This window comes from Oncorhynchus tshawytscha, linkage group LG07, assembly GCF_018296145.1.
Source record: "Oncorhynchus tshawytscha isolate Ot180627B linkage group LG07, Otsh_v2.0, whole genome shotgun sequence".
Classification (NCBI taxonomy): Eukaryota; Metazoa; Chordata; class Actinopteri; order Salmoniformes; family Salmonidae; genus Oncorhynchus; species Oncorhynchus tshawytscha.
The window spans coordinates 40,078,186-40,093,002 of record NC_056435.1 but is presented as its reverse complement, the minus strand read 5'-3'; the positions used below and the strand labels follow the sequence as shown (position 1 = coordinate 40,093,002).

General features: G+C 43.6%; 1 protein-coding gene across 3 annotated transcripts in view; it reads right to left on the bottom strand.

Annotated features, from left to right (window-relative positions):
• Positions 1 to 14,817, bottom strand: part of megf6b (multiple EGF-like-domains 6b) — an 83,074-nt gene that overhangs the window by 16,731 nt on the left and 51,526 nt on the right. For 2 of the 3 annotated variants that reach the window (XR_006083730.1, XM_024427157.2), the window contains exon 5: positions 7,026 to 7,148. Coding sequence is in view for 2 of the 3 variants with exons in the window: in XM_024427157.2 (XP_024282925.1) it covers positions 7,026 to 7,148 (123 nt within the window). In the remaining variant the exon portion in view is untranslated. Of the gene's footprint in view, positions 1 to 3,864; positions 4,246 to 7,025; positions 7,149 to 14,817 lie in introns of those variants that run through there. The other variant, XM_024427158.2, reaches the window with a different exon arrangement.

Here is a 14,817-nt window from a genome sequence, read left to right as displayed (position 1 = left end):
TCTCCCTCTCTCTCTACCTCTCTCTCTTTACCCCTCTCTCTCTCTCTCTTTACCCCTCTCTCTCTCTACCTCTCTCTCTCTCTTTCTCTCTCTCCCCCCCCCTCTCTCTCTCCCTCTCTCTCTCTCTCTGTGTTTCTCTCTCTCTCTCTTTCTCTCTCTCTCTCTCTGTGTTTCTCTCTCTCTCTCTTTACCCCCCTCTCTCTCTCTCTCTCTCTCTCTCTCTCTCTCCCTAACACGCAAGCATGCACACATGCACAAGTTTAGTACAGTAATTATATTAGGGATGTGAATCACTATGATGTATTTTGGGTTGTCAGCATATTGAAACGTTAAAAGGTGAGTGTGAACAGTTTTTGGCCACGCTGCCTGTCTGTAAAATAAATAACACACCATAAAATGACTGATGGTTGGTGCCAGCTTAAATAACCGCGGCAGAGTGAGTTATGAGCTGCTCAGAGGAGTTCAGTAAGTCCACTCACAAAGCATTTATTTTCAAAAAGAAACTATTTCAAGAATTCAGCTGTACCTCTGTGAATAAACTAAAGGGAAGAAAGGAAGACGGTTTCTGTAACGTTACCCCCTCCCATTGTTCGCTTCTTATTATGTCATTGTGTTGTGCCTTGCATTGTGAACATTACGCAATTGTGAAATCATGTGTTATGCACTGAAGGCAATTTGAGGTGTAATATTCAGCAATAATGAAGATTCATCACACATAAAATCCCCCATAACAACAACACACTCCTGAATCAGAACAATAATGTACCCATTGTGGCTAATGTCAATACACTGTCATGCTGGCACATCCTCTTTTACAATGGTAACTTAACTGTGCCTAACATGATCAAGCGTTCTCTTTTCATGCACTTGGAGCCATGGAGGAGGAGATGAGATCCAGAGAGACAGTACCAGAAGGAGAGAGCCCAGAGAACCCCCTCCCCTCCCCTGCCAAAGCCCTGGCTGGTGGCACGCTATGAGGGATCTGGACTGGTACAGCTGTGCTCCATCGCCATCATTACACGCTAACCTAGAACTGTCTGTCTGTCTTACATGAAAGCAGCCAGAAGGACACACAAACAACCTGTGACCACCTCCAGAACAGCAATGATCACAGTGGGCCTGGGATTCCGGGAGGGAACAGCAGCCCTCCCCTGGGGATACAGTACCCACACAATGGAGGGGGAGATATTATGTCGATTTCTTCTTGGCCTGGCTGCTTGTAACAGAACACATGTAAATACTGTATATTCAGAACCACATTTTAGCCGAGCCATAGTGTGCACTGTGCAGTGGGTTAGAGAGGCATGCAACTATATCAGTCCTTACTGTACAGTACATCCTACACCAGCAGTATTCCTCATCTCTAGCTCTGTCTATAGGTGAACCCATCCACTCCCATTGGAGGCACCTCAGGACATGGAGTTCCCACATCTTTTACGATGGTGTTTTGGGAAAGAGTACATGCCCTACACATTACACCAATTCAGCTCCAAACTGCTGCCAAACTTCAGCTCGGTTCCATTCAGGAAAGCTGGCAGGCATACTGTAGGAGTGCTCTCTTTTCCGTCCAAGCAGCCTGCTTTTGTTTGGTTTTGGTTTTTAATGAAATCACTCCAAAGATGTGGAGCTCTTTCCCGGTGGACTATAGCGCACTATAAAAGCCTTCCAGGCTCGTTTCCATGTCTAAAACATGACCCCACAGAGAATGGAGCCAAAGCCTCAGCTGCCACTGGCTTACAGCAGCCAATAGGCCAGTACCCACCACAGCCTTGATCACACTGTTGTCTTCCCTCTTCATGGAAAAAAAAACCCAGTTTGGGATATTTCCATCATTTCTGCAATCAAGCATGAAATCGACATGGATTTCTAGCTGATTCTCAGTTCTGTGATATTAATCAAAAGCAATAAACTAGATGGTAATTATCCATTAAGAAAAATTGGTGGGACTTGCTTTAACTCTTTACAAGTAGTTTTGTGGTAGTGGAAGAAGTTTTAAATGTTTTACATGTTGTTTCTGTGTGTGTGTGTGTGTGTGTGTGTGTGTGTGTGTGTGTGTGTGTGTGTGTGTGTGTGTGGTGATTGTGTGTGTGATTGTTCGTAGTTATTGCTATTCTGATTTCAGATTTTAATATCAGATTAGACCAAGGTGCCATTTCCTTTACGTTTTTGTCTATGACATGTTGTTGAGAAAAGTGATCAAAGTACCTGATTAGTGTCAAATGTCACAATTGTTACTGTTTGTTTAATGATTCAAATGCGCTCCCCAATTATTGTAAGTTCTTAGTTCTAATAAGTTCCATGACAGTTCATTCAACAGTGGGAAGTTAGCAAAATTAGTTGATGTAGTTACTAAAACAGCTGTACCTCTTGATTGGTAGCAGAGAAGTAGACCAAGACATCATCATACCCTCTAATTCCTTGTCTAAAGTGCTGGGAAAACGGTCAAAACGGCAGTTGTTTGAAAAAATTAAGACAAAAAGTTGTTGATGCATTTACTAAAAGAGCTGTGTCATTAGATATGTAGAAGATATTTCGGTTCCGATTCCAGATTTGAATAACAGAGAAGTAGACCAAGATGTCATACCCCCTACGTTTTTGTCTAACTTGTTGGAAAAGTGGTCAAAATGTCAGCGGTTTATAAAAAGTTACAGAAAACGTTGTTGATGCGGTCATTTAAACAGCTGTAACGTTTGATCGGTACCAGATAATCATGTTATTATTTCAGAATTGAATAGCAGAGAAGTAGAGGAAGATGCCATACACTAACATTTGGTGTAAGTGTTTGGCAAAGTGGTCAAAGTAGCTGATGTTGCATTTACAGCGAATGGAAGTTGGAAGTGATGACGTCACAACGGGGAGCTTTAGAATGTTGAAAAAAGACACGCTAAAGTGAATGAAGAAGACAAAAAGAAAGACAAAAACATTATAGTTTACATAACATCAAATGCAAGCACTATTCCAGACATTTTAAATTTTGAATGGCATTTCTAACTTAAACGATGTAAGACAGTGTTTACCCAAACTCAGTCCTTGAGACCCCAAGGGGTGCACATTTTGTTTTTTGCCCTAACACTACACAGCTGATTCAAATAATTGAAACTGGATGATTAGTTCATTATTTGAATAAGCTGTGTAGTGCTAGGGCAAAAAACAAAACGTGCACCCCTTGTGGTCCCACGGGCCGAGTTTGGGTAAACACTGGTGTAAGAGGAGTAGCGTGCAGAAGGAGTAGCGTGCTTCGCAAATCCCACCTAAATAGATTCATGGTGCATCTCATTTATGGCGCCAGATACTGTGTGCATGTACATGTAGATCATTGGACCTAGCCACCTAAACCTGGATATGACTGTCCATCTTCCAGAGCTGCAGTCATTACTTTTACTGACAAGATCTGTCATATGTGTGTAATTATTACCAAACATTCCACTGATAAGTGGAAGCCTCCCGTGTTCCGATCTTCTACTGAAGTCATGTGGGCAGTGCCAGGCTACACACAAGGGCACCAGCCCCGACGTCGCCACAGTAGGAGTGGACTGATAACACTGAGAATCTGTCTGCTTTGCCGTGCAAGACATGACATTAGACATGATGTGCAATAATACACCTGTGATCCAACTGAAAGTAATGTTCAGGCCTATGTCTAATGGTCTGGATCAAAAGGTTCTTTAGAGGAAAGCTTTACCCAGATCAGCTCTTAATCATAAGGTATATTTTTCATTCAGTTACAATGACTCCAAGCCAACAACAGTGTAACAGTCTGTACCACCACATGACATAAACCCACTGAGATATCATTTACAGGTAGTATTGTCCATGCAAGCGTAGACATAACCACATAAATGTGGAATGTACTGTAGCACTCACCTGGTACATGATACCCAATGTTGTACCCATTGTATGCATGGAAGCAGTTAGGCATATAGCAAATCCTTCTATGATAGCGGTGGTACAAATTGTTAGAGCCCAAGACTGGTTCAATATGTGCCCCAAAACACACCACGAGGAGCATCAACCATCCTGACAACGCCATAACTAAGAACTACTAATATATACTTAACCTCATAGATTCCAAAAAGGTCTTTATGCCCCAAAAATACTAAGATAAGCCCACATGCAATATACAAAATTACAACTAAAATACTGAGCTTGAGATACTGTAAAACGAGACATGAACTTATAAAATAATAACAAACTCTGTTAAGATTTTTCTTTCCAGTCACATATTGTGAGGCAGAACAACTTCTTGCTCCCTCTGCCTCTCTTGATTTGTCCTCCCTCCCCCTATATCCCTCTCTCTTTTTAGTGTATCCCTTCTTCCCTGACTCCTCCATCATGTCTGTCTCCAATGTCCAGCACATTAAAGGCCCTCCTCTTCCCCCTACTCCTTCTCCACCTCCTCTCCCCCTTCTTCTCCCCCTCCTCCCCTCAAGGTAGCTCACATGTCCAGGCCCATGATCACACATGTAATTGTATTTTGACAGAAAAGACATTATCCTGAGTGTTAAAAAGCCCATATAAAAAATGAGAGTGATTTATGAGTACAGTTGCCGATACTTTTCCTTCCACTTCAAAGCCTCATGTATGTGAAAGAATGTGATAGATTTATAGGACATGGCATGCAGGTACTATAAGGAATGTGAAAACTTTTCTTTTGATATTGAAATGTATGTAAGCAATAATCGCCAAAGTACAAGGGTACAATTTGATATTTAGAAACCTAACATCAGAGAGACGAATTCATCTTGCAGTGACCCCATCTACCCAGGAGCTCAGGGCAGAGACTCTTATCCCTTGCCAACATATACATCTAAGCAGTGGAGGCTGGACCAAGACAGGTCTTTATATAAAGAACTGTGAAAAACTCTGAAGATGCTCTGACACTATATATGAGAGTTATTTCATGCACTGCTTTAAAAAAATATACTAACTGTACTGCAGTAGCCGCATTACATACAAGCATCTCAGGAGAATCGTCAAGCCCAGACAGAAAACCGGAAACTGATAAAGTGGGAAGAACACACACACACACACACAGTCACGATCACACATTGACACACAGACTCTCTTTATCTCACACACGCAAACACACACGGGGAGGCAGATAGCCTCACGGTTAGAGCAATGGGCCAGTAACTGACAGGTCCCTAGTTCAAATCCCCAAGCAGACAAAGGAAAAAAAGATTGTTGATGTGCCCTTGAGCAAGGCACTTAACTCTAATTGCTCCAGGGTCTCTGTTGATAATGGCTGACCCTGGCCATGACACAACTCTAAGGGGGAGTTGGGATATGCAAGAAAACCCATTTCCAATTCACACATGTGTACAAAACATACTTGCATGTGTGAAGAAGGACAAATATAAGCACCCACACATATAAGTGTGAACATCTTTGTAATATCTGGAAAGGGCTGGCAGAGATTTCAAACATAAGTGGGCAATGCCAGGTAGACAGTGGGAGCAGGCAGCAATAAGATAAGCATGAAAGAGGATAGGTCCTTTGAGCCCTATCAGTAAAATAAAGACCAAATGCAATAAATCCTGTCTGAATAACACATTCTATCAACACCCCTCCCTGTGAGAGACCGTTACTTTAAATGCCGTGCACTCACTAAACGAGACATTTATTATGTGTTGGTTTTGGAGAGAGAGAGGTGTGCCTCAATCTGCCTATAAAATGTTTCTAGTCATTCACGCACCGCACACACACACACACACACTCAGTGTCCAGGCTGTGCCAAGAGTGGGCTTACAATCCCCACACCCTCCCAACCCTGCAGTGCCCCTCTGCCCTCCGATATGCAGTGGTCATGACCGGGAGTGTGTTGACACAGCTATACCCAGCTCAGCATGCGACTGGTTAGTGTTGGCATACCCCTCTCTGATCTGAACCATTCACATCAGCACTGCTCATTCAAAACAAAGCACCAGCCAATAATAAGATCAGGAGCTTTAAAAGGGCAACAACTCGTATGTTCTACATTTCTATTTTCATTTCAGCTTTTTGTTTTTCTTCAAGACAATTAAGTTTAAATAAGATTTTCATCATTACAGGGAAATCCAATAACATCCAATAGCTGAATGGCTTTGAATACTAAATATTCATTCTAAAAAGCCTTTGCCAATGCAGCGATGAGTGTGTTGTCTTCCAAGTCGGTTTACTTTCTTCTTTCACTGAGACAGGGACAGGGACAGGCCTGTAGACATGCCACATCTCAGACAGTTCAGCACTGTCTATAGAGATGGGCAGCCATACAGTAGGAATGCACTCACCATCCCTATGGGGTTAGCTATTCACATACACTACCATTCAAAAGTTTGGGGTCACTTAGAAATGTCCTTGTTTTTGAAAGAAAAGCACATTTGTTGTCCATTTAAAATAACATCAAATTGATCAGAAATACAGTGTAGACATGGTTAATGTTGTAAATGACTATTGTAGCTGGAAACGGCAGATTTTTTTATGGAATTTACATAGGCGTACAGAGGCCCATTATCAGCAACCATCACTCCTGTGTTCCAATGGCACGTTGTGTTAGCTAATCCAAGTTTATCATTTTAAAAGGCTAATTGATCATTAGAAAACCATTTTGCAATTATGTTAGCTGAAAACTGTTGTCCTGATTAAAGAAGCAATAAAACTGTCCGTCTTTAGACTAGTTGAGTATCTGGAGCATCAGCATTTGTGGGTTCGATTACAGGCTCAAAATGGCCAGAAACAAAGAACTTTCTTCTGAAACTCGTCAGTCTATTCTTGTTTTGAGAAATAAAGGTTATTCCATGAAACTGCCAAGAAACTATTCCATGAAACTGGCGAGACACTGAATATCTCGTACAACGCTGTGTACTACTCACTTCACAGAACAGCGCAAACTGGCTCTAACCAGAATAGAAGGAGGAGCGGGAGGCCCCAGTGCACAACTGAGCAAGAGGACAAGTACATGAGAGTGTCTAGTTTGAGAAACAGACGCCTCACAAGTCCTCAACTGGCAGCTTCATTAAATAGTACCCACAAGTGAATGGACTCACCTTGGCAGGTCCTGCCGTCGTCCTTCACCTGCTCACCAGAAGGACACTTGCAGTAGAAGCTGCCGATGGTGTTGCAGCACAGAGCCTCACAACCGCCGTTAGTCTCCTCACACTCATTTACATCTGACAGGGACACACAAACAGAAACCGGTCAGTCACCCAGCAACATACTTTTCATTGGTGTGGCAGACTTCCGGGTTAAGCGAGCAGTGTGATAAGAAGTAGAGCGGCCAGGCGGGTCATGTTTCGTATGACTTGACCTTCGTCTCTCCAGAGCCCATTTAAGGGAGTTGCAAGGATGAGCCAAGGTTGTAATGCGGGGAGAAAATGGGGGTAAATAAAATACATTTGTGGCCATACCACCCTGAACACACCTGATCGTGGTACCTAAGCAGGGTTGGGCCTGGTTAGTATTTGGATGGGAGACCACATTTTTTATTCAGTAAGCTGAATAACTTCCCTCTAAACCACATTAAGTAGAAACAAGCTTTCTCTTTGATTTCATGTCAGATAGAGTTGAAATCCAGTGTCTTACAGGGATGAGTTTGGGTCTGATTTGTGAGGTTTGGAACAGCTGCTTCAATGCTTACGGAAAGTCATGACAGCAATTATCAGGCCATAATATACAGTTTCCATCCTTTATGCCTTTTCTCTCTCTAAATGTCCAACAGCATGAGGTTCAGCTGTGTTGTACAACAACATCTTCACTTTCCAATGTAAGAATAATGACTCTCTCTGTAATCCAATTTGGGGCATCAGATTTGTATTAAAACCTTATAATGGAAAATATTTATGATCATACCCTAATGTGAGCAGTTTTGACATACAAACCTTATTGTGAGTATTCATGCAACTAACAGTCTCAAATATGCATCATAGATTGAACATAACCACAAGCTTCCAAGACACCAGATCAGATATCTTGGTAACCATGAACAGAACCCCTGCCAGCGTCTGCATCAGCACATTAACACAGCACACACAGGTCTTGTGTGAGTCAGACGAGAGAAACTCAGAAATTCAGCCAATAGAAACCAGAGAACCAGAGAGTTTGCCAATCACATCATGGCTCTGAAAAGCCACAATCTTTCTTTCTCATCTATATCCCATACACAGCCTGTCAGCGCTGTCATTCAACTGACCATACATTCTCTCTCTACTTCACAGTCTTCACACACTGACTCAGATCCTGATCAGGTGCTGACAGAAACACGATGTATCTTTAGTTGGAAAAGAGAACACCCAAAGGTCATTCAAATACAGTACAAGCAGGGTCTTGATAACCGTAAAATAATATAACTGTGAAGGAATGCTACAGTGCTGTGAGGGAATGGATGAGTTAGTGGAGAGAGAGAGAAAGGGAGGAGGAGGAGGGTATTTGTGTTGCACTCCTAATCATTTCATAGCCCCCTCTATGTCCATAAACACAGGAGAGTTACGGAGCAATCCTGGGACTGACAGGGGAAATGGAGGCTAGTTGTTTTCCTGTTTCAAATCAAATCAAATCAAATGGTATTTGTCACATGCGCTGAATACAACAGCCCTTAACCAACAATGCAGTTTTAAGAAAAAAATACATGTTAAGTAAAAATAGATAAGTAAAAAAATAAGAAATAAAAGTAAAAAATTATTCAAGAGCAGCAGTAAAATAACAATAGCGAGGCTATATGCAGGGGGTACCGGTACAGAGTCAAAAAAGAGAGGGGGGGGCAATGCAAATAGCCATTTGACTAGCTGTTCAGGAGTCTTATGGCTTGGGGATAGAAGAAGCCTTTTGGACCTAGACTTGGCGCTCTGGTACCGCTTGCCATGCGGGCGCAGAGAGAACAGCCTATGACTAGGGTGGCTGGAGTCTTTGACCATTTTTAGGGCCTTCCTCTGACACTGCCTATAGAGGTATAGAGGTCCTGCATAGCAGGAAGCTTGGCCCCAGTGATGTACTGGGCTGTACGTACTACCCTCTGTAGTGTCTTGCCGTCAGAGGCTGAGCAGTTACCATACCAGGCAGTGATGCAACCAGTCTCAGGATGCTCTCGATGGTGCAGCTGTAGAACTTTTTGAGGATCTGAGGACCCATAACAAATCTTTTCAGTCTTGTGAGGGGGAATAGGTTTTGTTTCAGTGTATTTTTTGTGCATTCAGCCACGGCCAGCACAAACCAGCCAATTACAGACCTCGTATTTCTCTCCTAGTTTATGACATCTGGAATGTGTAATGGCCGAAACACGGGTTTATTTTCCCCATTCACCAAACATTAAAACAAATACCTCATTTGTAGTTAAATTAATGAGATATGAGCTGGAGACTCATAAATGAATGAGATATGAGCTGGAGACTTATATCCCCCTTACGAACTTTAAGCATCTGTCAGAGCAGCTCATAGATCATTGCACCTGTGCATAACCCATCTGTAAATAGCCAATCCAACTACCACATCCCCTCTACTTGCATATTCATCTTCTGCACATCTATCACTCCAGTGTTTAATTGCTAAATTGTAATTACTTCACCACTATGGCCTATTTATTGCCTTACCTCCTTAATCTTACCTCATTTGCACTCACTGTATATACATTTTGCCTATTGTGTTATTGACTGTATGTTTGTTTATTCCATGTGTAACTCTGTGTTGTTGTTTGTGTCGCACTGCTTTGCTTTATCGTGACCAGGTCGCAGTTGTAAATGAGAACTTGTTCTCAACTGGCCTACCTGGTTAAATAAAGGTGAAATAAAACATGTAAAAAATAATACAAAGCACACATCTATAAGGTAAGGACAACTGTCCACTCAAGGTGTTTCTCTCATCTCAATAATATAATAAAATAATGTATGCCATTTAGCAGACGCTTTTATCGAAAGCCACTTACAGACATGCGTGCATACATTTTACATTTGGGATGCTCCCGGGAATCGAACCCACGTATTAGGGAGCCATTTGTGTTGCCCTGGTGCTGGAGATGTGTTTTTCTGAGGAAGTGTTGTATACAGTAGCAACACATTTGGGGGAATTATTTTATAATATTATACAGCAAATTACAGGTCTGCACAGAACAGGATGAAAGGCCAGGGAGGGATCCCATTGATCATCATTGAGCAGGAATGCAGGCAGGGCAGACCCTAGTGGTAGCTCAGGGGAATAACACATTCCTGTCTCTTGGCTGCAAACAGAATGTGACCTGCAGGTTAAGGACATGACTCCGGGGCCCCGGAGGAGCCCTTGTTGTTTTCATGTCAGTTTGTACGGGGTCAGGAAGAGTGGGACTGGGGGCCTGTATCCCCCTCCCCCCGAGGCCACAGGTGTGTGGCTCCCAGGGTTCATGCTGGGTCAGGGTCACAGTCATGTGGATTTCTGCTCACTGGAAACCAGGAATGCTGAACTACTATGGGTCAATGTCCTGTAAAATGTTGCTCCCATGTTTCATGAGTTGACATTTTTAAAAACACAGAAATTTTCCAAATGCACAAAAACCTTATTAAGTTCAAATTTTGTAGACAAATTTGTTTACATTCCTGTTAGTGAGCATTTCTCCTTCGCCAAGATAATCCATCCACCTGACAAATGTGGTATATCAAGAGGCTGGTAAAACAGCATGATCATTACACCTTGTACTGGCGACAAAATGCAACAGATGTTTCAAGTTTTGAGGGAGCATGCAATTGGCATGATGACTGCAGGAATGTCCACTGGAGCTGTTGCCAAAGAATTGAATGTTAGTTTCTCTACCACAAACTACCTCCAACATCGTTTTAGAGAATTTGGCAGTACGTCAAATCGGCCTCACAACCACAACCACGCCAGCCCAGGGAGGGGGGTGGGGGATAGAGTGGTGCTGAGGAGTATTTATGTTTGTAATAAACCCCTTTTGTGGGGAAAAACTCATTCTGATTGGCTGGGCCTGGCTCCCTAGTGGGTGGGCCTATGCTTTCCAAGGCCCACCCATGGCTGCACCCCTGCCCAGTCATGTCAAATCCATAGATTAGGGCCTAATGAATGTATTTCAATTCACTGATGACCTTATATGAACTGTAACTCAGTAAAATCTTAGAAATTGTTGCATGTTGCGTTTATATTTTTGGTCCAGTATAGATACTCACTAGCGCATGTGAGAGACACACTAAGTGTAATAAACATTAGGAACACCTTCCTTATATTGAGTTGCACCCCATTTCTGCTCTCAGAACAGCTTCAATTCGTCGGGACATGGACTCTACAAGGTGTCGAAAGCGTTCCACAGGGATGCTGGCCCCTGTTGACTCCAATGTTTTCCACAGTTGTGTCAAGTTGGCTGGATGTCCTTTTGGTGGTGGAGCATTCTTGATACACACAGGAAACTGTTGAGCGTAAAAAAAACACTACCATACCCCGTTCAAAGGCACTCAAATAGTTTGTCTTGTCCATTTGTCTTGTCAATTCACCTTCTGAATGGCACACATACACAATCCGTCTCAATTGTCTCAAGGTGTAAAAATCCTTCTTTAACCTGTCTCCTCCCCTTCATCTACACTGTTTGGAGTGTATTTAATAAGTGACATCAATAACAGATCATAAGTTTCACCTGGATTCACCTGGTCAGCCTATGTCATGGACAAATCAGGTGTTCTTAATGTTTTGTACACTCAGTGTAGTGTATAACCTGATTGTCAAAGTATAACAATATTTAAGTAGGGAGAAGCCAAGATGTGTAACCTTACACCAGACATGTATTTACTATTCATCACCAAGAACAATGAGAAAGACTCCCTCACTGTCAAAACAGGTCCCACGACGATGAACCCAGTGACCTCTGAAATCATGAGTGGGTCGCCTTGTGATTGGTGCACAGGCTACACCCACACCTGACTCCAGGGGTCAGCAGTGGGATGCTCTTGTCTCCAGTCCTGGTACAGGTAACCTCCATCCGCAATGGACCCACATTACATTTACATTATCTCAGTGCTTTGACCCAACATAAGAAAAACACGATAGCAATAAGCTACTGTCCTACACGTGGAGTTAAGCTGAAGATTCAGTCTTGTATGAAGGATGCTTTAGCTACTTTTTCTCTACCCCTGACATCTGTAATGGGGACAGACAGGGATATATGATCATTTATCCAGATTAGTTACTATGATGTTGGAGTATTCCTGTTTCTCCGGTAAAATATCTGGTAAAAATGTAATCTAGTCACTGGCACTGTGTGGAGCTCCATAGAGTCAGAGCCACCAGCCACACATAGACTCACTGTATTATAGTACTGTAGGACAAGCTGCCAATGTAAAGGAAAGGGCTGCTTTCCAATGTAAAGGAAAGGGCTGCTTTCCAATGTAAAGGAAAGGGCTGCTTTCCAATGTAAAGGAAAGGGCTGCTTTCCAATGTAAAGGAAAGGGCTGCTTTCCAATGTAAAGGAAAGGGCTGCTTTCCAATGTAAAGGAAAGGGCTGCTTTCCAATGTAAAGGAAAGGGCTGCTTTCCAATGTAAAGGAAATGGCTGCTTTCCAATGTAAAGGAAAGGGCTGCTTTCCAATGTAAAGGAAAGGGCTGCTTTCCAATGTAAAGGAAAGGGCTGCTTTCCAATATAAAGGAAAGGGCTGCTTTCCAATGTAAAGGAAAGGGCTGCTTTCCAATGTAAAGGAAAGGGCTGCTTTCCAATGTAAAGGAAAGGGCTGCTTTCCAATGTAAAGGAAAGGGCTGCTTTCCAATGTAAAGGAAAGGGCTGCTTTCCAATGTAAAGGAAAGGGCTGCTTTCCAATGTAAAGGAAAGGGCTGCTTTCCAATGTAAAGGAAAGTATTTTCTCTCAGGTGGCCATTGGAACAGTTCATTGTGCATATCATGCACACTGATCCAACATAACTGTACCCTGAATCCGCTCCTAGAACCACTATTCATACACTTATTATTACTACTGGGGCAGCGGGGTGGCAGGTAGCCTAGTGGTTAGAGCATTGGACTAGTAGCCGAAAGGTTGCAAGATCGAATCCCTGAGCTGACAAGGTAAAAATCTGTCTTTCTGCTTCTGAACAGGCTGTTAACCCACTGTTCCTAGGCTGTCATTGAAAATAAGAATTTGTTCTTAAAATAATACATTACTGAACAACAGCTACTTCTACTGCAACCAAGTTGTAAAAACAATGGATGAAGGCTGACTTAAGCACACTTCCTGTGGAAGAGAAGACCCTTTTGAACATGATCAATGCCATCCCCACATGCTTTGTTCATTAGACAGTGGCCTCTTCCCTGGCCCAAAGCCCAGAGATCATGAGCCCTAGAGGGCAGGTGCATTTCCTATAGATTATGATCCCTAGACAAGGCGGGCTGTCTGAGGGCCCAGAGGCCTGGCCCAGAGGCCTGGCCCAGAGGCCTGGCCCAGAGGCCTGGCCCAGAGGCCTGGCCCAGAGGCCTGGCCCAGAGGCCTGGCCCAGAGGCCTGGCCCAGAGGCCTGGCCCAGAGGCCTGGCCCAGAGGCCTGGCCCAGAGGCCTGGCCCAGAGGCCTGGCCCAGAGGCCTGGCCCAGAGGCCTGGCCCAGAGGCCTGGCCCAGAGGCCTGGCCCAGAGGCCTGGCCCAGAGGCCTGGCCCATGCTCCAGGTCATGTTTAGAGGCTGGAACTCAGAGCCAATCTGACTCAGGCAGGCATGGAAGAATACACAGCTATAATTACACATGATTGATGTCTGTGTACTGGGGACCCGGAATGAAATATGAGGCAACACAGTCTCCTAGGACTAATGGTATAGCGTGACATGGAATTTGGACACCAATACGCCATAGTTAAGTTAACCCCCTGTCCCAAAACAATCAGCCTGTCTAGACAGAGGGTTCTGAAAGCTCAGAAGAACAGCCCATTTTTCAGAAGGGTATGAATAAACCTCTGGTTCTGATGCACAGGAGCATATAAACATGTGTACGTCCACACACGTACGCGCCAGCATGTATACACACACACACACACACACACACACACACACACACACACACACACACACACACACACACACACACACACACACACACACACACACACACACACACACACACACACACACACACACACACACACAAAAAACGGTCTGTGTTCTCTGCTCTAGCTGTGTGTTCAGCTGGATCTCATCAGGGCTGTCCCTACACAGTGGGAAGGCCTCAGTGAATTGTCCGTCCTATGGTCCACACCATAATACATTTTAACAGGCCACCAGCTGGACCCCCAGTGAATCTGTCCTCCATATACTCACGACTCATTTATTTTTACTGCCAGGCTGTGGCTGCTGGCAATCACTCGGACACACACAGCAGCCCCCAGTAATATATCATATCACTGAACGTCTGTCTGCCCCTTCACTGTGTTCAACTCAGCAGGATATCTATACATTATACTGTACAGCCACAAGTCAGGGCTCAACGTAATCTATGCTGCCTTGTCTATTAATACTTAAGTGAAAAACTAAACAAAAACAACACAAATATGACAAATCTAAATAGTGTATTTCCCAGGAGTGGATATTCTGTTCCGAAACAAATCTGGGGGAAAAAGAACAGAAAACAAACACTCTTTAACTAATCGCTACATTCAAAAGTGTTTTGTGATTAACCCGCATGTGAGAGCTGGGATTCATTCGTGGGCTGTATTTTGCGACTTCCTGTGATAAGGACTACAGCCAATGTTCCCATGGGGCCTGGGTTCATGTCTGAGTCGGACCATAGGGGTCTAACACTAACACAGCACCATACTGCAGCTGGGACCAGGGCCAAAGACAACCACCAGGCCCTGATCCTATCTCCAGGGTCACAGGCCGGAACATTTGAGCATTCATCAAGGGG